Source organism: Prionailurus viverrinus, chromosome C1 (assembly GCF_022837055.1).
Source record: "Prionailurus viverrinus isolate Anna chromosome C1, UM_Priviv_1.0, whole genome shotgun sequence".
NCBI lineage: Eukaryota > Metazoa > Chordata > Mammalia > Carnivora > Felidae > Prionailurus > Prionailurus viverrinus.
Window position 1 is genome coordinate 67,034,077 of NC_062568.1, and position 24,848 is coordinate 67,058,924.

A 24,848-nucleotide genomic window follows, 5' to 3' on the forward strand; every position below is an offset into this window, starting at 1 on the left:
TGATCAGATTTCCTCCGCTTTCTCCTTACTTCCCCTCCCCCCCTTACGGCGATAAAAACTCAAGAAAGGAAACGAGGTGTCCACTTTGCAGTTCTTAAACTGGGTCCCCCAAGTCACCCCCCACCTCCCATCGCCCACACAAAGCGACCCGGGTTCCCAAGGTTTCCGCTCGTCCAACAGCGAGCCCTGGAAGTGAGGAGTGGTTAAAACTCAGCCCTCACCTCCAGCGGGTCCCGAGCTCCGCGGCGCCCAAGCCCCGCCCCGCCCGCCCTTCCCCCCACCGCCTCGGCGCGCCAGCCCCTCTCCCCTCTCCCAATCCGGCGCACCCACCCCAGATGCCGCCTGGCACTGAGCGAAGCCGTCGTCGCCGCCGCAGCAGCACTTTCCACTTGTACTGATCACCTCCCAGCCCCGCTCTGCCTGCTCGCCGGAGCGGAGAGCGGCCCGCGCGCCAGCCCTTGGCAACCTCGGAGCAGTCGGGCTCCGGGAGGCAACTCCTTGGGAGCGCCCTGTCCAGGGTGCCCTCTGCGCTCTGCAGTGTCTTTCTCTCTGCCTGGGAGGAGGAGAAGAAGGAGGAGGAGGACGACGACGACGACGTCTGGTCCGGGCTGGGAGGTGGAGCAGCGGCAGCCGCCGCCGCCGCCGCCGCCGCCGCCGGAAAGGGAGAGGCAGGAGAGATCGAGACTTGGAAACCCCAAAGTGCCCGCGACCCTGCACGGCAGGCTCACGGCAGGCTCCCTTCCAGCTTCATGGGCAAAGTGTGGAAACAGCAGATGTACCCTCAGTACGCCACCTACTACTACCCCCAGTATCTTCAAGCGAAGGTAAAGGGGCGCCGGGGGCGGGGGGCGCCGGGGTGCGCGCGCCGGTCGGGGCCCGTGCAGGGGCGCGCGCGGCGAGCCCCCGCCACCCCCGGCGGAGTTGATGGAGGGTTGCTAACTATAGCGCTGGCCTGGGCGGCGCGGGGCGGCGCGCGGGGCTGCGGCTGCCCGGGGAGCGGAGTGCGGGGATCGGGTTACAGAAAGCCGTGGGGGGAGAGACTAGACAGGAAAGAGCCGCCAGCCCCTTCCTGGCCCGGGAGGAGGGGAGGGTCGCGGGGCCGAGCGGCGCCCCTCACCGAGCGGTGGCTGCTCAGCCGCCGACGCCTGGGGCTCCGCGGCAGGACCCGCGGCCGGCGCGGCTTTTCGACCGCTTCTCCTTGGGCCTCGCCCTGCGAGCAGTAACTCTTGCCTTCCCTCGGAGTGGTGCGCAGCCCCGGGGCCCCCAGGGACGCCCCTCAACCTCCCGCGCGCGCGATGACTGGGGCTTGAAGTGGGGGGACGGGACATTTTCTTCCCCGCCTACGGCCTTGCGCGCCCGCCTCTCGCCTTGATCTTTGTGCGGTGTGGCACTTCACCTGGTTACTGATTTCTACTTTTACGCTGGTGTTTTGGGTGAAAAAGTGGCCAAAGTTCACTCCCCGTTCACTGATGTTCCTTTTAATCTATCCTGTAGGTTTTGCAAAGGAAGGACAATGGGCAGATTTCAGTGCAAAGAAGTGACTTTATATTTAGTTTAGAAAAATGCTACCTTATATGTTGACCACAGTTGGATTTCCAGTGGTGCTTTCTCAAAAGTGGCCTTGACATACTCTTAGGTAACACAGCTGATGACATGTAGCCATACAAATTGCGACTGACTTTCTGGAGACCCCGGGTACCTTGTTAGTGGGCCTGTCTTATTTTTTCAGTGAGATTTGAGGCATTCCGAACTCATTAAAATAAATATATGTGTATATATATATATATATATATCTGGTGGGCCCATGAAGAGGGAGGGTTTCACTGCTTTGGAAGCTTCTTCCATAATTTGGGAGGGTGGGTTGAAGTTGGATGCAGCAGCCTTCTTCAGCGATTAGCGTCTCCTATCACTACCCCAGGTGCCTTTCTAGATCACAAAAGAATCAAGTATGGATGCAGTGTCTGAACTTTCTTTGGTAGGTTGTAATCATGTCCTCCTTGCTGGCAGAGGACATTCCTGGCCTGATGCAAAGAATCTCTGATTCAATCTTGATAAGCTTTTCTTTCTTACAGTGTGTGTGGTCCGCGTTATGTACCTACAACATAGCTCTGTATTTTCTCATGTAAAAAAGGACACTTGTCAGCACTGAGACCAGAAATTTTCGAGTAATCAAGGACCTCCTTTTTGTTCCCCTCAATTCTCATCTTACTTTGGGTGGCCAGAAAGCAGCAAGATGGTAGAAGCAAGAATACTCATTCATTTCTGTGTGGTCCCCACATATTTGTTTTCAGAGACCCAAGGGAGGTGCTCATTTTTTTGTGAGATACATTGTAAATACAGGTTGTTCAAAGAAATTTTGAGGTATAATCAATGCACTACCTTTTAGATATCATATATGTTTAATGCACTTGTTTAAATTATGCAGCATCGGGTGCCTAAAGGACAGGCTATTCAACACTTAACTATATGAATAATAAATAGATACACTCAGGTGAAGAAGAAAAAGGGCCATGTTTCTACAGGCACATTCACCTTAGTAATTTTTATGTACCATTAGTAAGTTAGAAACCAAGTACATAGCATTTAATATAGCTAATGCATTGCCATTTGGCTCTTTTTGCCCCGTAAATAATTGAAGAGAGAGACAAACGGCAAGAGCCTGCTCCAGTAATTAGGGTCGGATCCCAGAAAGCTTTAGGGCCCATTTTCTGAAAGTGTGCTTCCTGCATAAAGCATTTAATATTGATTTGTGTTACTGTAAGTGACATTCTCAAAACATATCTTGCTGTTTCTACTATGAAATTTGAAATCCTATTACTCGGAATTTCTTTGTTTCAGAAGAAAGACACACATACCGACTTGACCTATATAACGTGGTATTAAAGTTCGATAATTAAACCTAAATTCCCTACTGTACGTATCTTGATTATCCCAGAAAGGGGTATCTCCTAAAATGTAAAGTGACCAGATGCAGATTTTAGGTAAGCACAGTTTGAAACGCATAGCTCTGTTTTTTCTCCTTGACGTATTTGCTGGTAACATGGTAGTGTGAGTCATTAAAAAAAAAAAAGTGACTTCGTTTGATTGGTAGTTAGTTTAAAAACAAGTGTTGCCTAGTCTACTTAAAGAATTAATATTCTCACTTAGAATCTGTTGTCTACGGTGATGATCCTTGCCTATGTGTGTCTTTTAACCTTCCTGAAACATGCGATAGAAAACATCAGTCTGTTTAAAGTACAGTGATGTGTTTGCTGGTCAGGGTTGTTTTGAAACTTCCGTTTGGAAACTATATCAAAAACTAAGTAATGGCATGGTTGTTTACAAAGTGATATTTGACTTAAACTTGCAATCAGGAGAAGGATGTGATGGTTTTGAATCAAGAAAGAATACATGGATGGGATTTCTTTTCAGCAGGAGGAATACATACCAGTTAAAGTGACACTTGAGAATGAGTTTTGTTTTCCTATGTTAAGAAATTAACATATGTCAAATAATTCTTCTTGAGTTACTCATCCAATTAGAGACTGTTGTAAATTTTATTTCGTATTTTTTCCCCATAAAAACATCTTGGTCACTTCTCCAGTTATTAACAACAACAACAACAACAACAACAACAACAATCTATGCAGTTCTATTACAGCGTGACCATATCAGCATGCTTTGTACTTTGACAGAAAGAGAAATCATTTGACAGAAATCATTAGAAAAGTTGTACAGCTGCATTACACATAAAGTAAATCGGAGGATGGTATGGAAGGGCAGGCATGGGCGGAAATGAGATTGTGAAATTTTCTTAATATCTTAGTGTGGAGTAACATAGATTAGAAGTAACCTGATTTTACATGCTTGTTGGGTTTTTTTGTGTTTCTCTGTCAGGGTGGTCTTATCCCAGCAGGCTTTCTTTATCACCTGACACGTTCATTCTACGAGGTAGTTTGATGTAGCTTCGTAAATGTAAGCACATAACCGTTCTAAAGGATTTTCTGAATTATAAATGACCCGTGGTATATTATGAAACATTAAATTTGGTATCCACTTTTCAGCTACACAGGAAAAAAAATCTGATAATTTAACATATTTTAGCCTAAAGATTTGTATGTGCACATTTTCAAACATTGGCTGTATTAATTTCACTTAGTATAAAGTCACTCCTCACGGTCTGTTTATTTCAGAGATCCTACAACCTATATTACTGCCAATGCATGTATGCTGATATATATGGGAATTGAAATACTTCTTATTTCTTTTGAAGAAAGGAAAGTACAAAATGTTCTTTACACGCTTAGCTAATATTTTGTACCAACTAAATGCCGTGTACACATTTGTGATGTATGTTCATAGTTATCGAAAGATATTTCTATAAAACATACCATTTTGAAAGCTTGGTTTTTAAGTTTTTATGCATAAACAGTATTGTCTATACGCTAAAGAAGTCTTTCTAAAACAAAAGCTTCTTTTAAAGTTATCTTTATATGTGTATGCTAAAGAACATATCACCTAGCTTCAAAATATGAAAAATAACGAGTGATATAATTTGGGATTGTGTTAATAAAGGCTACCAGAATAAAGTAGTTTTTCTGTATTGAATTTTTGTGTGCATTAACATTTTGTTGAATTCCTTAACTTTTACTTGGTACCCATATGACTATTGTGTCGATCTGTTTCTCTAGGGCTTAGGGTTTATGATTTGATACATGGAACGACTGAGTGTAGTAGGGTGGTTTGGAGATACAGAGGCATGATCTTAGAACTTAGGGTGCTTTGTGTCCTAACAAGTAACTGCGTTTATACAGCGAATAAAGTTTGCTTAAATAGATCAATACAGCCAAGTAATATTTTATACCCTGAATACACACCTTCATTCCTTTGGTGAATGAGATAGTGTGGCTATCTAGAAGTGGTATTGGAACGCTCAAGGTCATGGGATGGTTAAAATGAACATGCATTGTAATGCAGTACTGTAGCATTCTTCCCCCGAGATAGCTATTTCTTTTGGATTTTCCATAGCATCTATTATATTTTTATATGCTGGGGGCTAAATCTCAAGCTACTGGAAAGGAAAAGGAAAAGAGAAGTGAAGTAGGAAAGTTTTCAGTCATTTAGTATTAGTATAACTAGATATACCTTACATGGTTGGCAATCTTGGTTTTGAGTTAAGTTCAAATATGGGCAATTTCCATGTAATGCAGTTTCAAGAAAAAACATTTTAAAACTTTACTGATATATTGCTCAGACTTTGTATTTGGTTTAATGGTTTATTGGAACTTTAAAATTACCCCAGCTTACTTAATGAGTACTAAAATTTTAAGTTATGGGTCTTTTACCTAAAGACAAAAGGGTCTTTCTTTCTTTTATTAAATTGAGCATTTCCAGAAAATAAAATATTTCTCCCCATGTCTACTTAACCAGTAAAAATCATGTGAGAGAAATATGTACAATGGAAGGATAAGTGCTTAGTAAAAATGATACAGACACTTAAATATTGTTCATTGTTTTTAAGGATGAGGAATTTTTTTGTCCAGTTTGTTTTTTATTGGATGCTTAGTCTCACTAATGTTTACTCTCCTCAAGCATGATCTTCTCGCCCACTGTAAGTCTCTCTGCAAAGGATATTAACACCTCCCTAGTTTCTTGCTTGATTCACAAAACAGTAGGTGCTAAATAAATGCTTGTTAGTGGCTATTATTATTCAGAGTAAGTACATGTGAATTTTTTTAGACCAGGAAAAAAATGTAGACCAAAATGTACAAATATAATAATCCAGTCTGATTTTCTATAGCAATCTCATTATAGTTTGATTTGCATTTTGATTTATTTTGTTACCATTTTGACAACTTTAAATTGTTTTATGGATTGAGTAAGATCCCTGGGAGGAATCACATATCAGTTGGTCAGTGCTTCTTTTATGGAATCAAAAGTGCCGTTTTGTACATTCTTCATTAAAGCCTATGGTGCCAGAAAAAAAATCTCATAGTATTATATTGAGGTGGGAAATGTTACATGTGATGAATTGGTGACTCAGAGCCTGTCTTTGTTTCCTATCAGTGGCCCCCACCAACATAATTGAAACTTTTTCCTGCTCAGTTTTCAAGAAAATCACCTTCTTAAAGAAATGTATTTCAGACTCGGTAAAAACATGTAATCATTTAATGGATAACAACTAAAATATAAACTAGCATTGAGGTGTTCAGAATTAGTCCTCTCTCAATTACTGACTGTTGCATAACCCTAAACATGACATTCAGCTACCTAGCTTGTTATCCCATTCATTGGGGTTAGAGGAATGAGCAGGAACGTATCAAGTTGCCCTGAAGTAGAAGTACTATATTTAATGTACTATATTTAATATTTATTAAATAAAATGTAGTAATGGTATGTGAGTGATTTAAATGTAAGGCCATAGTATTTGGTGTCAGATCAAACCATATGTTCAAAATTGAACATTGGACTTGGAGATTTTATGTGGAATGAATTTAAATGTTCTGGCTTGTTTTTCTCTATTGTTTTAATGGGTAGATAGTCAAACCTGATGGAAGTTGGTTGTGCCTCATGAAGGCAGCACTTGGATGATACAGACTTTCACCAGTGGGAGCTTGGCCGGGTGATACACAGCAAAATGTCTTCTTAGAACCGTGTGTGTGAAACATACATGCAAACTTGAGCACACACACTAATTTGGTAACAGAAACTAAACATTTCTTCCTACGAAGGAGAAGTGTAAAGGGGATGGTGATGGTTAAGCTAATAACAAACTCAACACATATCTCCCATAGTTGAATTCCTTACTTTTTCTTAATGTATTTTGTCTCCTTAACATAATTATATGAATATCTTAATTTTTCAAATAAGCACTGGAAAAGAAGTGTGTCAAAGCTGGTGAGAGAGAGAGAGAGAGAGAGAGAGAGAGAGAGAGAGAAAGAGAGAGAGAGAGAAAGAGAGAGAGAGAGATGGGGAGAGAGACAAAAAGTGGGGGGGGGGGGCAAAAATCAACACCCAGTCCTCCTGGGGGAGAAAACATACAGAACTGAACGCTGTCCTTCTCTATACATTGTCTTTTAGCTAATTCTTAAATGGATGCATTTGTCATTTTAGAGGATGGAGAACAGTTTTCTAGATGATAAATATGAAAACCTAAATCCTAAAAGAGATTAGATGCTAATATAAACAGTTAATTTGCTTTTCAAACTCTGGCATTTTAAACACAATGCCTGGTGGATGATTTCTAACGTTGGCTGTAGCATCTGTATTCTGGAATTAGGTTAAAGTTTTCAGCTGGTAGCTTGTTGAAAAATTGCTGAGGTTCATGAAGGACTGACATACCAACTAATCGGTTGTATTTTCTGAGTGATCCCAGAGCACCATTCTCTGCACTTGAAATTGGGAAAGGTTAGGGAGTATAATAGCTGGTCCTTGCTCTCTAGCATCTCATCAGCTACCAGGAAAGACAGAATAGACACAATACAAGAAATAAGTGAAGAAAAATATTTACAAAATAGTACACCCAGGAAGGTAACGTATCAACCAGAAGTCTGAGCGACAGAGAAAGCCCTGAGATATACATCTGTGAGATTAAAAACACTGCCATTGTGTTTTGTGAGAAAAAGTAAAGGGCATATAAAGGCCACAATAAACCTGGGAATTTTAGAAAGAAATTAGGGCTTTAGATTAATGAGTGAAAATGTCTTTAATTGATAATCAGCATTGTTTTGTATTTCTTGTGCTTTATAATCCTTTTATGAGTGCTTAGAATGTTAAAGAATAACACTTTTTTTGGTACTTTATGTTAACTCCTTCCCCACAAAGTTTCATATGCAGTTACCGTATTTTACATTGTTATTTTTCAAGTTTTAGGCTTATAAGTGTGCTACGAAGCCAACCTATTTGGGTTGTGACAGGCTGAGAATATCATGCTTAAGTGATGACATAACGGTTACACAGATTTGTTACTCTTATTGTTTTAAACCATTTGAAATGATGTTTATTTCTTCTAATTCATTAGGTGTGCTCACGGCAAAGGGAGAAAATGTTTTGTTATGGTGCTAATTACATCATTGTGTGCCTACAATCTACAAGTTGATAACGTATCTATGTGAGCTGTTATTTCTTTAGAAAATAACAGATTTTTTATTATTCATGATCTTTCATAGGTATAACTATTTTTTTCTCTAGCTTTAATTCTTCTAAAATAAGCTTTCTTCGCCTCTGCAAATGAAACGATGTGCTTCGAGAGTCACGTTGTCCTCTGGCCTCACTGGCCTCACTGCCTCACTGGGGAACATAGAACCCTCCCCTCTCTGGCTGCCCACTGAACAACAGGTGCTACTGGGCTTCCTCCCAGATGAAGAGTGATTCCAGGGAAAGGTCTTGTGCAAAAAAACGAAATATTTTCACAGATATCATAAATAATTTTTACCGATCTTGTAGGAAAAGTAAAGTGTGTGGATCTGTTTTAGATGATACCAGTTTTGTTTTTTTTAATCAATTGAAAATTTTACTAATTAGAATGGGAAGAATTGGATGGATACATCATCATGGAATACTGTGCTCTCTTAACCTGAGTTTCTTGGGGGAGGGGAGAAATCAAAGTTGCCAAAAGTGAATTTTAGATTTTAAACTTCCATTTTTATTATGCTTAAGCTCTTCAAATGACACTATGCCATTTCCCTTATTTAACAATTTTTAGACATGGTGATTTTGAGAGTTACCATTGGTAGTATATTTGTACTGGAGAACTTCTAAATCCTTCCTTACCTATAGAATAATACTAGCTGCTTGTAAAGTCTCAAATAAAATATTTGGTTGTAAGCAAGAGTGACATTTTATTAAAAGTTTGTAATACCATCACCTTTACCTTTGTCTTCTCAACAGCATTTGGGTTCATCAGTGAATAGGCTTTTGACAAATACAGACATTAATAAAAAGACAAATTTGGCAGTTTTTATTTTCAGGTCATTAACTGATATATTCTCAAAACTTTCTTTGCCTCCTGCAAAGCACAACTTTGATTAATTTCATTGTTTTAAAAATGGAAGCCTTAACGAAAAGAGGTTCCTAATCTCAGCCTCTTCTAGGTTTCATTCCACACGATTGTTTGCACTTTTATTTAAACAACAACAACAACAACAACAACAACAACAGCAACACAAAAGGAATTGGCTACCAGAACACTTTCTATAGCAAAAATTCTATAGCTGAAAGACGATATTTTTCTAGAGCTCTATGTGATTTGTTCAGTGATTGGGTGTGACTTAACCTACAAGTGAATTGTTTTCAAGTTTGTTCTGAAAAGTTCACTTATCAGTTATGTAGAACTTGAAACTCATCTAACATATTTCATACATAAATTGTTATCCTTAGTGGTAGGGCCCACAGCCAACCTTTAAGAGCCTGTAAAAGTAATCCACTTTATAATTCACAGGTACTTGTTCCAGTACTAATCTCATCATAGAACCAAAGCACCCTTTTGGGCAATGTTTGGGGGAGGGACACGGTGCATGAGTATTCAGAGTTCAAATTCCAGGTTCCAGGAACCCATCTTTGTATCCTTTAGGGGAGTGGGTAGGTTTTCCTAACTCCCCTGACAGGCTGTGGGAAGACAAGAGCTCCCTGCAGTCCTTCAGTAGGGCTTTGAGCTTCTAGAACTTGGGGACTGGGTTCCAAGAAGAGATGGGAGGTGTGGCTTATGAAGTCCTTTGAGGTGTAGACTCTGGAGCTTCTCACTGTGTGCGAGGCCCTGGGAGCCTGATTTATTCCTTATTCCCTGGGACACTAGCTTCCTACTCACCTATTTTCTTATGCTGGCCTCAGCGATAACACACCCCCCCCCCCCACCTCCAGCCCCAAAACTCACTTTAAAAAATGCAGTCCAAGGCTTTCTGGGTTTCATCCCTTGCCCCTCATTGACTAGATGATTACAACCTCACTGCTTTGCTCGCTCTCTTCCAGCATCAGATCAAGCAAACACCTTGTGAGGCTGGAAACAAGAAGGAAACAAAATGACAAAGAACAAACTGTCCAGTTCAATCACTTCTCTTATTTTCATCTAGTTCCGGTCCAACAATGGCTCATAACTCATAGGGGAACTCTAAACCTTGAGAATTTGATGATGGCACTTTCCCATTAACCTCAAATATTTACCAGACAGCCTGTGGAGCACAGGTTAAGAATCCTACCCTGAGAGGAAGTCAGAATGGAACCAATCTGTGCTTAAGAGGATGATTCAGACCATGGATCCCCTGGTATTTTGTTTCTGGAGTGAAGAGCCTGCAAAGTGGGAATGTGTGAGGGAAAAGCCCATGGGTTTGGGCATTCTCAGGGTGTTTCCTCTTTCTTTTCTCCTTTTCCCCTACTCCCTTCTTCTTTTCCCTTCTCCCCTGCTCCTGCCCCCAGTTTTTCTTACTGCACATTAAGAGTAGTGTCAGTCTGGACTTACTTCTGACTAGCTACTGGTGTGTGCCACGCTACTGGTCTACTGGGGTGATTGTTGCATACAAGCTATTCCCAAATCAGGGACCAAGTGTGTCTAACTTAACCTGACTGAAAAAAAAAAATCTTTATTAACTCTTAATGCTACAGATTATGATTAAGAATTTGCTAACTACAATTGCCTCTTTGAATCAGATTTTCCTTCTGAATCTTTATCCAATTTTATGTGGAAATTTAAAATAAAATTTTATTTGGCAATGTATAAATGTTGTTACAGAAGTGCAGACATGATGTAATACTTTGAACAAAAGAGAACATAATTAGCATAATAGAAAGTATTTTGATGACCAATGCTACTCCTAATGAGATTAGAATTTAATTATGAGATAGTGAAATGGTAAACTGTTTACATTTTTCTTCACCCATACTGATATTTAAAGTCACACATAATCGTTTTTTTCTATTTTTTGGATATTTCACAAACTGATTCTTTATCTAGAAATAATTGCAAGACTATTGTGTGTTTTTTACTTGGCTAAAGACTGAAAACAAGGTATGTTTCTTATTTGGTAGTAGTTCCTCAGATTTTCATTTTAGTAGCAGAAATCTTAAATGCTGATTTTGATTGCTTTTTTAAGGAATAGATGATTTCTTAACATATAAATAGGATTTCAAATGACAGTGGGTGATCTGTGGAGTTCTCTTTTACCCCTCTGTCTCTGTCACAAAATTCAAATTCATGTTTCAGCAGCACAGGATGTTCTTCAGTGCACATCCTTTGAGCCTTCAAAATTTGATTTGACTGTGTGGTCTGACGATAGCGTGTGCAGATAAGTACATTGTGATAGTAATCTGTGTGTCTGGGCCCTAATGAACATCTGCTTTCTAGGGCGCCACGACAGCACCTTTCTTTGTTTTTCGTCCTTTGCCTTTTTGATTTGAATCTTGTTAAACCCTGAAAATGGGGCTGGTTTTCAATATGCAGATGTTCCTGTCTCCCTTTTTTGGGGGGGGGGGCGGTGGGAAAGCCAGATATTTTAAATATGAATGAATTGGGAATTTAAAAGGAATCTGCAGAAAGCACTAAGCTATAGTTCTACCATTGACAACTCAGACTTATTGTACTTAAAATGATGTAGTTAAGATCATGTAGTTGGAACTACTTGGCAAATTTAATTAACTTCAGCAAACACTGAGCAGGCATCGTATTAGGCTCTGGGAGTTGCAAATATGTAAATAAGACATGATTTGTGCCATCATGGAGCACAATGGGATAATTTTGTTTACTTGTGTGTTTATTTAAAATTTTTATTGAGGTAGAACATACAGTGCACACATTTAAAATTTTTTTTAATGTTTATTTTTGAGAGAAAGAGAGAGAGAGAGATAGAGCATGAGTGGGGGGAGGGGCAGAGAGAGAGAGACACACACACACACACAGAATCTGAAGCAGGCTCTGGGCTGTCAGCACAGAGCCTGACATGGGGCTCGAACCCACAAACCGTGAGATCATGAGCCGAAGTCAGATGCTTAACCGACTGAGCCACCCAGGTGCCCCATATAGGATACGCATTTTAAATATATAGATTAAGGTTTTCCTTAATCTGGGTGGCCACCCAGATCACTATATAATATTTCTGGCACCCAAAAGGCACCCTCATTTCCTTCCCCAGTTTGTACTCCCCAAAGGTAACCACTAGTCTTACATTTATCTTTACATATTGGTTTTACCTATTCTTGTACTTCATAAAAGTGAAATCCTATAGTATGTATCCTTTTTTGTCTAACTTCTTTAGTTCATTATTATTTTGCTTTGATTGATTCAGTCATGTTGTTATGTGTAGCAGTTGTTTGTTCTTTGTTTAGAAATTTTTTTTTTTTAATTTGAGAGGGAGAGAGCGAGTGCGAGTAGGGGAGAGGGGCAGACGCTCAGTGCTGAGTCCAGTGTGGGGCTGGATTCCACGACCCTGGAATCATAAACTCAGCCGAAATCAAGAGTTGGACACTCAACTGACTTGAGCCACCCAGGAGCCCCAGTTCTTTTTTTAATAGTAATTCCTTCATGGGGTATACCACAATTGATTTATCTGAGTGTTTTGATTATTTCAATTTGGGGCTAGTATGAATAAAATTGCTATAATTATTTTTGTTCGTATCATTTGGTCAATATATGCACGCACTTGTAAGAGAAACTGGTATGTCATAGGGTATTTGTATGTTTGGCTTTGGTAGATATTACCAGTTTTCTACTCCCACTGGCAAAGCATGAGAACTGTATTTGCTGTATATGTCACTAATACTTGGAATTCTCAGCCTTTAATTGTAGCCCCTCCGGTAGGTGGTATCTCATTATGGTTTTAATTTGCATTTCCCTGATGATTCATGATATTGAGAACTTTTTCATGTATCTGTTGGCTAATTGGTTATCTTTTATCTTTTAAATGTCTTTTAAGTTTTCTGCTCATTTTTAAAAAATACTAGGTTTATTGAATATAACTTACATAATATACAACTGAACCTCTTGCTCACTTTTTATATTGAGTTGTCCTTTTTATTGGTTTATAGGTTTTAATTTTTTTTTTTTTCTGAGAAGGAGAGAGAGAAAGAGAGAGAGAGAGCCGGGGAGGGGCAGAGAGAGAGGGGGACAGAGCATCTGAAGTGGGCTCTGCACTGACAGCAGCGAGCCCCACGAGGGGCTTGAACTTGCAAACCACGAGATCATGACCTGAGCCAAAGTCAGATGCTCACCTGACCACCCAGGTGGCCCAGTTTGTAGGTTTTTAAATATAGCCAGGATGCAAATCTTTTACCAGTATATGTATGAGAATATCTTATCCCAATTTCCAGTTTTCCCTTTAAGTGTCTGGTTAGTATTTTCTAATAAATGGCAGTTGTTAATTTTAATGAAGTCCAATTTGCCCACCTTTTATGAATATTACTTTTTGTGTCTGTTTAAGAAATCTTTGCTTATTTTAAGGTCATGAAGATTCTATTTCTATATTTTCTTCTAGAAGGTGTATTTTACCTTTCACATTTAGGTCTGCTATCCATTTCTAATTAATTTTTGCATTTAGTGTGGACAGGGTCAGGATTCCTTTTTTGCTCCCCATCCCATATGAATATCTAGCTGATCCAGCACCATTTATGGAGAAGACATTTTCATTTTCCCCTTTGAATTTCAGTGTGGCCTTTGTTGTAAATCAGGTGACCACATTTATGTGTTTCTTTTTCTGGACTTTCTCTGCGATTCCCTATGCATCCTTGTGTCAGTACTACAGGGTCTTAATTACTATAGCAATAAATTAAGTGTATAAACTTCAAAGTGGTCTTAACTATCCTAGATCTTTTGAATTTCTTTATAAATTTTAGAATCAGCTTTTCAATTTCCATAAAAAATAAATATAAGATTTTTATTGGAATGGCATTAAATCTATATGTCAGTTTTTGGAGAATTGATATCTTCCAAACTGTAAATATATCTATTCTTATTTATTGATGAACTTACCACTTTGAAGTAATTGACAGTAAAATACAATGGAAAATATTTTTTAAATGCTTGTTCCAATAATTTTTTCAAGATCTATAGTATGACAGTTGCCTTAAACTCTGTTAAGAAAAATTTTTTTGAAAAGGGAGAGAATATTTATGGACACCTGGGTGGCTCAGTTGGTTAAGCCTCTGACTCTTGATGTTGGTCATTTCAGGTCATTATGTCATGGTTCATGGCTTCAAGCCCTGCATCGGGCTCCACACTGAGAGCACATAGCCTGCTTGGAATTCTCTCTCTCCCTCTCTCTGCTGCTTACCTGCTGATGCTCTCTCTCTCTCTCTCTCTCTCTCTCTTTTTCTCAAAATAAATAAAACTTAAAAGAATTTTTTAAAAAGAGAGAATATTTATTAGAGAGCAAAATTAATTTTGAAAAGTAGCTTACTAAAACACAATTTAAGAACAGATGAGGTTCTTTTTTTGATTTTTCTTGAATGCATTTCAAAGTATAACTGCATTTCTCCTTAATACTTCTTATTCTCCTTTTGAGACTTTATTTGACATGACGTGCCATCATCTCGTCTTACATATTTATATGCATAATAATCTATTGAAAATTGGTTTTGTTTGGAGAATTTTCTGTCACCACTTGTGATTTTGTAAGCGGCTCTGGAGATTGTGAAAACAGAGATTGGGAAGTGCTACTTAGGTATGAACTTCTAAGCAACAGGACATACTGCTCCCTGGGCGTTGGCACCTTCAAACTTTTTCTTAGATGTTTTAAAAATCATATACATATTCTTTCATGCTTTATTATTTAAGTTTTTTAAGCTTTGATTATTGCTGTATTCAGCCAGCCAAGAACAACTCCATAGAACTTTCAAAGCTTATTAGTTCTGGCTAGGTTAGCTTAGGTTGAGCAGGAGGTTGAATAGACGAGATTCTGGGAATTTGTAACATCCAGGAATTGCAGAATGTTAGAACTGGAATCAACTTTTAAGATAATCTGGTCCCGGCTACTCATTGTGCTGATGAGGAAAGCTACCCAAAGTAGAGAGACAGAAGCTGAGCTCAGAGGGTCCGAGTCGGGGTAGGGGGGGTGGTGAGGCCTGATCTCACATGATTGGTCAGTGCCGCAGCCAGAGAGGAAGAAAAGAAAAGGGAGGCCACACACAGTTCTAGCAGTCATTCCAGGAAGTTAATCACAGAAGTCGATGAGTGTGAATGGGCCAGTGTCGCCAGCTGGTGCCTGATCAGAAACCAGTAGTGGTCACCGTGTCCGAGGTCACTCCAGCAGGGAGGGCCAGCGAGACTTCCGCACTTACTTCCACTGGTGTGGCTGCTGCTTCTGCTTTGCCAGAACAGTATCCAGAGCCGATTCTGCTTTGTTCTCAAGTTTCTAACCTTGCAGATTGGCTAGGAAGCCCATAGCCGGGCTCTGCTCATCCGCCATGGCGTTTGGCCTTTTCGTGGCTTTGTTCTGCTTCTGGATTCCTCCATGTTCCTGAGGGTCTTTGTTTTTATAGCCCTGAGTCTGGAGCCATGACCCTCTCACTTTTTCAGCATGCCTGGAGCCTTCCCATGTTAGAAAATAGACGCTGAACTACTTCATTCTTGCTAACCTTTCTCTGTCCTGCCATCACTACCTGCTGTGACATGTTTGGTCACCACAGGAAACAAACAAACAAACAAACAAACAAACCAGAGAGACTCTGATTAAACATCTCCTTTTTTGTTGAAGGTCAACCACTCTGATGGGAACTGCCTTCTTCCTAATGTCAAGCACACCCCACTAGTCTCCAGCGTGTCTTGTTTTTTCACGAGATATTTGAACATAGTTGGAAGCCTTCAGTACTCATCATATGATCAGGCTTCAGCAGCTCTGTTTTTCGTCAATTATGTGGGGAACCTTGGAAACACAAAATGCACAGTAGGTGGCATCGGCAAGCCCATTATACTGCTTGGACACAGCTTTTCCCTCATCCTGTTTTATCATATACTCCTCAAGTACACTAGCTGAAAATATCATGCCTGGCTTTATGCCATGCATTAGAGAAATCAAATACAGGAGAAATTGGGATATATTAAACAAATAAGAGAGAATGATTTTTCCACAGTTTACAAAAAGACTCACTGGTAAAATGATCCTTAGTTCATTTACATATTTCAGAGGTTGTTACAGGTACCTAAGTCCTTGACAGAAGGTATATTTAAAGTAAAGCCGTCAGGAACCATGCCCTATTAAAGATGTATTAGATACCAAGAAAACCAATTTGTGAAATAATTTAAGTCAGTTAGAAAGGATGAGTTTATTTTGTTATATTTGGTTTACACCCAACATCTTAGGAATGCATGGTTGAGTAAAGCAAGGTACAACCATAGCTAGTATTGTTTTTTCTCACTGTTTCAAGAATTCTCTGCACTGATTGGTTCAAACCTTTTTGTGTTTCTTCCTGTAAGTATGTGGAACCATAACTGATAAACCCTGGAAGCCGTGGGATGCACAAAAGGAAATGGCAGAAAGGGCTGTGGGCGATTTAAGATCCTGTTAGTGCCTTTGTATGATCTGTAGGAAAACTTGGTTATTTGTGGACCATTGTTAGTTGACAACTGTCACAGTTAGGGAGGTTTCCAGACTGGTGGTATGTTTAAAGGTTGGGGAGACACATGTGTTTTTAGACATTTTAGGTGTTTTGTTTTTATTGTTGTTTTTGTTTACAGAGCAGTTGACTCCTCGGGCTACAAAGTTCTCTGAGGTGGATTGAGCCAATCACCTTAAAACATGTTGATCCAGCACGTTTTACTGTGAATAATGTTTGTGCATAAATTGCTCTTAACTTCTCCCCGAACACAGCAGTAGCCTGTATTTGGATTTCCTTTACTTACTTAATATTCAGCAGTGGAAGATGGATGGGCATGCTTGACATTTTAGAAATCCTGTGCATTATCTGCCTAAGTTAAAACATACATGTTCGGGGCACCTGGGTGGCTCAGTCAGTTAAGTGTCCGACTTCGGCTAAGGTCTTGATCTCGCGGTCCATGAGTTTGAGCCCTGCGTCCTGCTCTGTGCTGACAGCTTGGAGCCTGGAGCCCGCTTCTGATTCTGTGTTTCCCTCTTTCTCTGCCCCTCCCCGGCTTGCGCTCTCTTTCTCTCTCAAGAAAAATAAATAAAAATTAAAACAACAACAACAACAAAAACCATATGTGTTCAATGAGAGTAACTTAGGATATAAAAGGAAAGTTAGGATTCCAGTAACCATATGAGTAATTCTTATCCTTCCATAGACAGGGAGTTTCCTTTCTGGTCCACGTTTACTTCTAAACCAAAAGTTTCTGGTTTTAGTAGCTTTCATCTAACTTCCTGAACATATGATGAAGATTTCGAGCACAGTTTTTTCACCCAGATTGTTAAGAATATACAGGCAGAGAATATAAAGGCAGAATATACAGAAATTGAGGCAGACATATCAAATTCTATATTGGTTATGTACTCACTGTTAGGCAGCTTATAAAATGTCTTTTTTAGGATGTTTAAAATGAGACATGAGAGTTTACTAATTCGATTTTTCCTTTTCTTATTATATTGTAAATCCCACTAAGTGGGATTTCATTTAGACTATACTGTATAATAAATTTGCATTAGAATGTAATATAACTTACATGTTATAATGGAAAAAAATGGAAAATGTTGGAAGATATCAGGAAAGAAAAAGTGTAGCATGAAATTAAAGAAGTAGAAATAGTTTAACATAATGTTTTGTTAACAGTAATTTGTATATCTATGGTTTCCTTTATAAGAATGTAAGATTCTAAGACAGAAAATATATCTTATTCATATTTGTGCCTATTAAATGCTTTGCGTATAGTAGGTACTTAATAAATGTTGATAAAACTGAATCCATATCTTGTGTCTAACATGACAAAGAGAAATATGAAGCATAGACAGAATGCTTTAGGGATGGAATGCTTCTGCTTAAAGTACACATATGATTAGGATAAAAATGGGCTGTTAGTCTAAATCACCTAAAGAATTTTCTCAATCTTTAGCTTTACTATTGGACTCCTTGTTCGCGCCCAGACTCCATCACTGCTATTAAGCTAGTTTGTCATTGTCATATAAGCACTTCATGAAGTACAAAAATGAAATACTCAATGACTGCCTTAAGTTACATATAGTGAATATCATGCATTTAGAAATGGAAGGCACATTAAAATGTCTGCTCTTGTCAGTATAATTATGTATTTATTTTATTTTTTTAGAGAGAGAAAAGAGAGAGCACGAGCGGGGGAGAGGGGTAGAGGGAGAGGGAGAGAGAGTGAAGGAGAGGGGCAGAGGGAGTGAGAGAGAGAATCCTAAGCAGGCTCCACACTAAGTGCAGAGCGAACACGGGTCTTGAGCTCATGACCCTGGGATCATGACCTGAGCCGAAATCAAGTGTTGGATGCTCAAACAGCTGAGCCACCCAGGTGCCCCTATCAGTGTAGTTTTATAAATAATAAAAGGATGGGGCATTATTATTGAAAAGCACTTAAATTTTTTTAAAAGGGCTACATTTCTAAGAAATATATTTTCTTAGGATTAGCTGGAGGTCTCCCAGGGCCTAGACGGTGGGTGGAAGGATGAGTGTTGTATTTGTCAAGGTTCTCTGGCAGGAAGCATAACAGTATATACTTAACATATACTTAAACTTGGTATTTAAAGGATGTTTAATAACCAAGAATGTTTGTAAATGTGTTGGCAGAAATTAGGGAAACGAAAAAGAGATAATGACATATTCTGAGGCCAGCAAAAGATGGGCACCTTTACTAAGCTGGGTCTGAAGAGCTAGGTTGGAAGCTGTTACTGGAACTTAGAGGGATAGCCCTGTGAAGAGGGCTTTCAGAGAGGAGCAGTGACCTTCACTGGAGGACCAAGGCCAACCCATGTTGGGCAGACATCCCTCACTCCCTTCCTATGTTGGGATCTCCTGCCTGTGCCTTCTTTTGGAACTAGTAGGAACCTGGAGGGAGGAGGAACAGGGGGAAGGCATTATAAGTCAGCCTCCCAGGGCATAGAAGAGGGTGGAAAGGCCAGAGGAGGTTTGGAGTTCCTTCAATATTTGTCGAATAAATGAATGACCGCTTATTACTTATCTTAATGGATAGTTTTGTTACTTTTACTTAGCAGTGCTACTTATTGCCTTCTTAAAAATCTGCATTATTAGTCAAATAAGCTAAACATTATTTAGTAGAGTGGCCATATGCAAAGCATTTTACCAGACCTGTTGCTATCAGTAGTGGATAACTTTATTTTTTTTTAAATTTTTATAATGTTTATTTATTTTTGAGAGAGAGAGAGAGTGGGGGAGGGGCAGAGAGAGAGGGAGACACAGAATCCGAAGAAGGCTCCAGGCTCTGAGCTGTCAGCACAGAGTCTGATGGGAGCTTGAGCCCACGAACTGTGAGATCATGACCGGAGCTGAAGTCGGACACTTAACTGACTAAGCCACCCTATAGTGGATAACTTTCTAAGACATTAGCTGCTAGTAGAGTTGTACCTTGCTTTACATAACGGATAGATGCCGAAAGCAGTGAAGCAAGTGTTGATATTAAATAGTTGGAAGTGGCATTATAAAGTAATACAAAACACCTCATTTCAAGTAAATTTGGGGAGCTTGCTGTTTGGAACAACCCTGTGCCGCAGCCCTGTCCAGTACAGCTTTCAGTGATGATAGAAATGTTCTGTATTTTCACTCTGATATGGTGGCCACTGGCCCCATAGGGGCAATTAGGCACTTGAAAGTTGGCAAGTGCCATGGAGGAATTGAATTTAACATTTTTGGCCACATTTGGATAGTGACTCTCCTGTCGGACACTGTGCATAACAAATTGTTAAATAAACGTGCACCACCTGACTTAAGTCTTGTATGAAATCCATTTTGAAGTAAAAAGTTGGGTACATAGCATTTTCAGATTTTCAGATTACTAGCCTCCGTATATAGGAGCCTTGCACATACTGGTCACTGGACTGTGAAGAGAGAAGTTAAAAGTAACCAAGATGGAGCAGGTCCTAAGGCTTTGGATAATAAAAGCGAAGCAAAATATACCAGAACCCTTTATGTTATATAGCCTATGCTTTACAAATGTCGGTTATATTTATTTAGAGTGAATTGTATTTTAAATGACACCTGTGCCCAGATTTCTTACCATTAAGATGTCTACTTCAATTAAAAAACAATATATTTCTATGATGTAGTTATTCTGGATATTTGATCCTTAATTGCCATACTAGTTGCTTCCATGTGAAGGGAATTGGTTACAAAGAAATATTCAAAGAATGAAGACAGGAAATTAATATGTACACAGCTAGAAGAATATATGACTGAATATATACAGAAGGTGTATATATCTTCAAGGTTTTGATATGTAGTGGCTTAATTTTTTTGCTTATTTCATTGCGTTTATTGGATATATGTATGTGTATTTGTATGTATTGTGTGTGTGTGTGTGTGTATGTATGTGTGTATTCAGCTTTATGATAAAATGTCTTTACATCTGATCTGAGAGTTCTCTTGGAGTTTATCTGAAAAAATAGTCACTTGATGCTCATAAATATTCCATAAGGAAAAGCAGATTATCACATCATAATATCATACGTTACCTGTAATACAGCTGAAAATACTTTTCATAGTGTTAAGTTCATATATACTTGTTTTCTGATTATTCTTATTTTACTCAACTCTACCTTTTGCCTACCTTTTTCCACATTATACTTTATTTCATCTGTCTTTAATAGGACATGAGGATTACATGTAAGACTGTGACTTTTAAAAGGAACAAGTTTTGGGGCGCCTGGGTGGCGCAGTCGGTTAAGCGTCCGACTTCAGCCAGGTCACGATCTCGCGGTCCGTGAGTTCGAGCCCCGCGTCAGGCTCTGGGCTGATGGCTCGGAGCCTGGAGCCTGTTTCCGATTCTGTGTCTCCCTCTCCCTCTGCCCCTCCCCCGTTCATGCTCTGTCTCTCTCTGTCCCAAAAGTAAATAAACGTTGAAAAAAAAAAAATTAAAAAAAAAAAAAGGAACAAGTTTTAAATTCAGTATGACAAAATTTGAAAATGGCTTTTGCTCTACATACTCAAGAATGTTTGTGTTTTGTTTATTGTGGTAACATACACATAACATAATGTTTGTTATTTTAACCATTTTTTAAGTGTACAGTTCCATGGCATTAAGTATGTTGACCTTGTGTGCAAACATCACCACTCAAGAACATTTTTTAATCTTTAATATTGCGAGGTGAAGTTTCCAGTTTCATGGAGATTTTTTTCTTTTCCAAAAAGAACAACAAAATCACCCACAAATTCTCCTTCATGTCAGTAAAGAAACATCTGCTAAAATCCTATCTAATGGCATTTTAAAGTGGTGTTAACTTAGCAAAGCTATTGTAAGCTTTGTAAGAACTTGTTGAAATAACTTTTAAAATGAAAATGGCACTTTGAATAGGAAGATGCCGTTATTCTTTCCATTTCATTTTTGGAGGAATTTTGTCAGAACCCCAGCTCACACTCTGGAACAGCGACACAGTGTGCTAGAGAAAGGGTGTGATTGTAATTAATTATGTATGGCGTGTATCACACTTTGGACTCTCCTTCCTTTATTCTCAAATTTGTATAATAGTATTCAAACTTAAGCTTCCTTTCTTTTGTTCATTTAATTCAGTTCTTGAGATGATCCTCACACAACAATGAAGTTTTAGCTCTCCCTCTCCCTCTCGCTCTCTCCTCTCTCTCTCTCTCCCTCTCTCTCGAGTGATAAAACACATAACTAACTCATGAAGTTCTGTGTAAGTATGAAAGATAAAACCAACTTTTCTTCCACAACAGGGGTTCATCCTACTTCCCTGTTGTCATAGTAACCAGGTAAACAAATAAAACTACATGGGCATCAAAGTTGCTCATGTCATTTGTGTTGAAAATTCTTTGTAGGACCTTTTAAAAAATATGTGAGCTGGAAAGGGGAAGGAAAGGTTCAAGTAGTGGAAGAGAAGGAAGCAAACTTTATTTGAATATAGAAAGAGAGTTGAAGGAGTGGAAATCTGCATTGCTGAGAAAAGAGTTTTCAGAACAGACTGTTCTGGTATTTTATACCAATTATGTGCAGCTATTGCTTTGAATAAATTTTGCTGCCCTGCTGAGATTTCCTTTTTACAAATCCTAGAGCAATTATAAGATGGAAGTCTGGAATGTATAAACAATGTCCTTTGAACAGTAAATGAGCCTCATTCTTACAAAACGAAAGGGTGGTATTGTAGTACCTTTTATCCTATGGTTCTCTGCCTTTTTTTCCTCCTTAATCATGCCACTACCGACTAGAAACTAGTGACTACTTCGAGAGTGTACAAAAACATGAATTTTTGCCTAAAAGTGCTTTTAAAGTATAATATTCATCAAATTAATATTTCTCTGTCTCTGTAACACAGTAATCAGTATACTTAATACCTGTTCAGTATAGCTATTGATTATCTATTTCTATTACATTCTTTTGTAATACTAACCTTAACACAACTGTAACATCAGTTTGTAATAGATTACCTTTTTCTATAGACATGGAGACACAACACTGCACCAAGTCAGTGTTCACGGGGTAAAAAAATGACACTCTTAGAACATAACATTGGTCTGAGATCCACATGACAGCTTGTTTTATGTGACAAAGCAGTCTGCACTAATCATGGCAAACAATATATAAAATCCTGAAGAGAAGTCAACTGTCACTTGGAGTTCACTGTGAAAAGCCTGAACTCCATTATTTTGCTGAACTTACAGGCCTTATACAATGTTTACAATAAGGCTTGGAGAGTTGCCTAGCATTGGAATATATACAATTAAACAACACAGTTGAACGGCCCTTTTATGTCGGTACTGCTAAAAGACCGCCATTATACTCACATGATAGTCATTCTTGGAACTCTTAACCTAAACAGGAATAGAGAACATTCATTTGTAATTCTGTCTAAGTGCATGTGGGATTTTACTTTATTTTATTCACATGAACCCCCATGGAAACCAAAGATAGCAATAATAAAGGGATCACTGAATGAGAATTATTTCTTTGACTGTCAAAGAATTTAATATTTTTATTTTGTTTGCAACTGAGCCTATACATTCAGCTCTTTGGACTTTTATGTAAGCTGACATAAACAAAGGAGATTGTGTTTAAGTTTATTATGAAGTTTTATTTGTTTGAAAGTAACTTTACACTAGAAATTAGTACAAAATATATTTACTGGTTCCTTCTTTCAGGCATTTACTAAAAATATCAAATGCAAAGAGGCAACAGAATATCATAGATTTAAATGAAACCAAACATAGACTGTTAAGTCCACATCTTGTTTATTAAAGTTAGATTAGGCTAATTTAATAGTTATAGCTAATACCTGAAGAGTTGATCCTTCAGCATTGATGATAACAAGAGGTAACAAGATGGTAACAAGATACACAACTGGAGTGATAACACTCTCTCTCTCTCTCTGTCTCTCTCTCTCTCCCTCCCTCCCTCCCTCTCCTCTCTCTCTTTTGGAAAGGGGAAATATTTAAAAGATTGATTTATAGTTCTGTGCTTTAATAATATATGTATATATGTAAAATATGTAAAATACATACTGGGCTTTCTCTGTAATATTTTTCCTATCAGTTTCCCAGGGATGTTTGGCTTTATAATAATGAAAATTCGTTTATATTGACACAAAAATAAAGCATAGCTATATCACAAAACTCAATACAGAGAGGAAGGTTTGAGTTCAGTTTAGACCAGTGGTTCCAACTGTTTTTGCCTCCTTTTTCTAGTCTGTTGTCTAAAATTTGAGAATTTGTCAAGCATGTTCCTAGAGAGGTTTGAACCACTTGACAGAAAGTTAACCTGTTATATGGCCAAAAAGTTTTTTTTCAGAAGAGGACTGTCAACCTCAAAAATTGGAAAATGGAAAAATTGAAAATATGAAATGTTTGCATCATGATATTTGAATGGCTGTAAAAGGTTATCCAAAGTATTATTTTTCAATAAAAAATTAAATGTTTGCCTCTCACTAACCCTGGCCTGAAGCGAAACTGGGTTTAGAGCCCTTAGTACAAACAATTTTCTTTATAGCCCTTTACTTTCTCTTACAGCATAAACCCATCTGCCTACTTCTCAAAATACTTGGTAAGCTTCCATTTACAATTAGAATATATGAAAGGTTATGTTGAGTTAGACCAAGGATTTTTCCAAACATGATTCTGACCCTACTTTGAGAAATAAGGGAGGAACTTTTTGGAGCATTAGATGACAGTTGGATGAGGTCAACCAGATACCCCAAATATCTCTTAAATAACCAATGGATCTAACATCTGTGAGTATGACTAGACCATTCTTGGGCCTGTTTATGTGTTTAGGACACTGAGAGCTATGTAATCCACACACATTTGTGAAGTACTTTTGGCTTGTTTTTTTCCCCCAAGAAAATACACATTTCAAATCTTTCCTCTGTTCCTAATTTTCCGTGATTTGAGGAATGAGTTTGGTTATGATTTTATAAACTTTAAAAATATTTCCTTCAAATTAATATTTTTCCACACTGAAGAATCCTAATTTTAAAATTATACTTGCATGGAAATATCTCTATTCTTTGAGTCATTTTAGTTGTTTTTCATTTTATTGGAAGGGCAGTAGTTACAACTTCCTGTAGCATCCTGGATGCACTTGAATTTTGTACATGCTGACATTAGGTTTTTAATTTTATTTCCAATAAATAATTTCCCATGCCCAGTGTTAATTGCTCTTTTGGGTTATGGTTCATGTAGCTACTTTTCACGTAGTCCAAAATGAATTCCAAATATTGTTCCAGTTGTAACTGATAGTTTCGTGGGATGTCTACTTTACTTTAGTCTGATTTTTATAGATACTGGAGATCATCAGTTACCTC

General features: G+C 38.6%; 1 protein-coding gene across 5 annotated transcripts in view; it reads left to right on the top strand.

The window, feature by feature from the left end:
• Positions 1 to 309: 309 nt before the first annotated feature.
• The window catches only part of RBMS1 (RNA binding motif single stranded interacting protein 1), a 220,184-nt gene continuing 195,645 nt past the window's right edge, over positions 310 to 24,848 (top strand). Inside the window, exon 1 of one of the 5 annotated variants that reach the window (XM_047869518.1) lies at positions 310 to 824. In XM_047869518.1, coding sequence (XP_047725474.1) covers positions 750 to 824 — 75 coding nt within the window. In that variant the 5' untranslated portion in view covers positions 310 to 749. The remainder of the gene's footprint in view (positions 825 to 24,848) is intronic. The other 4 variants (XM_047869517.1, XM_047869520.1, XM_047869522.1 and 1 more) reach the window with 4 other exon arrangements.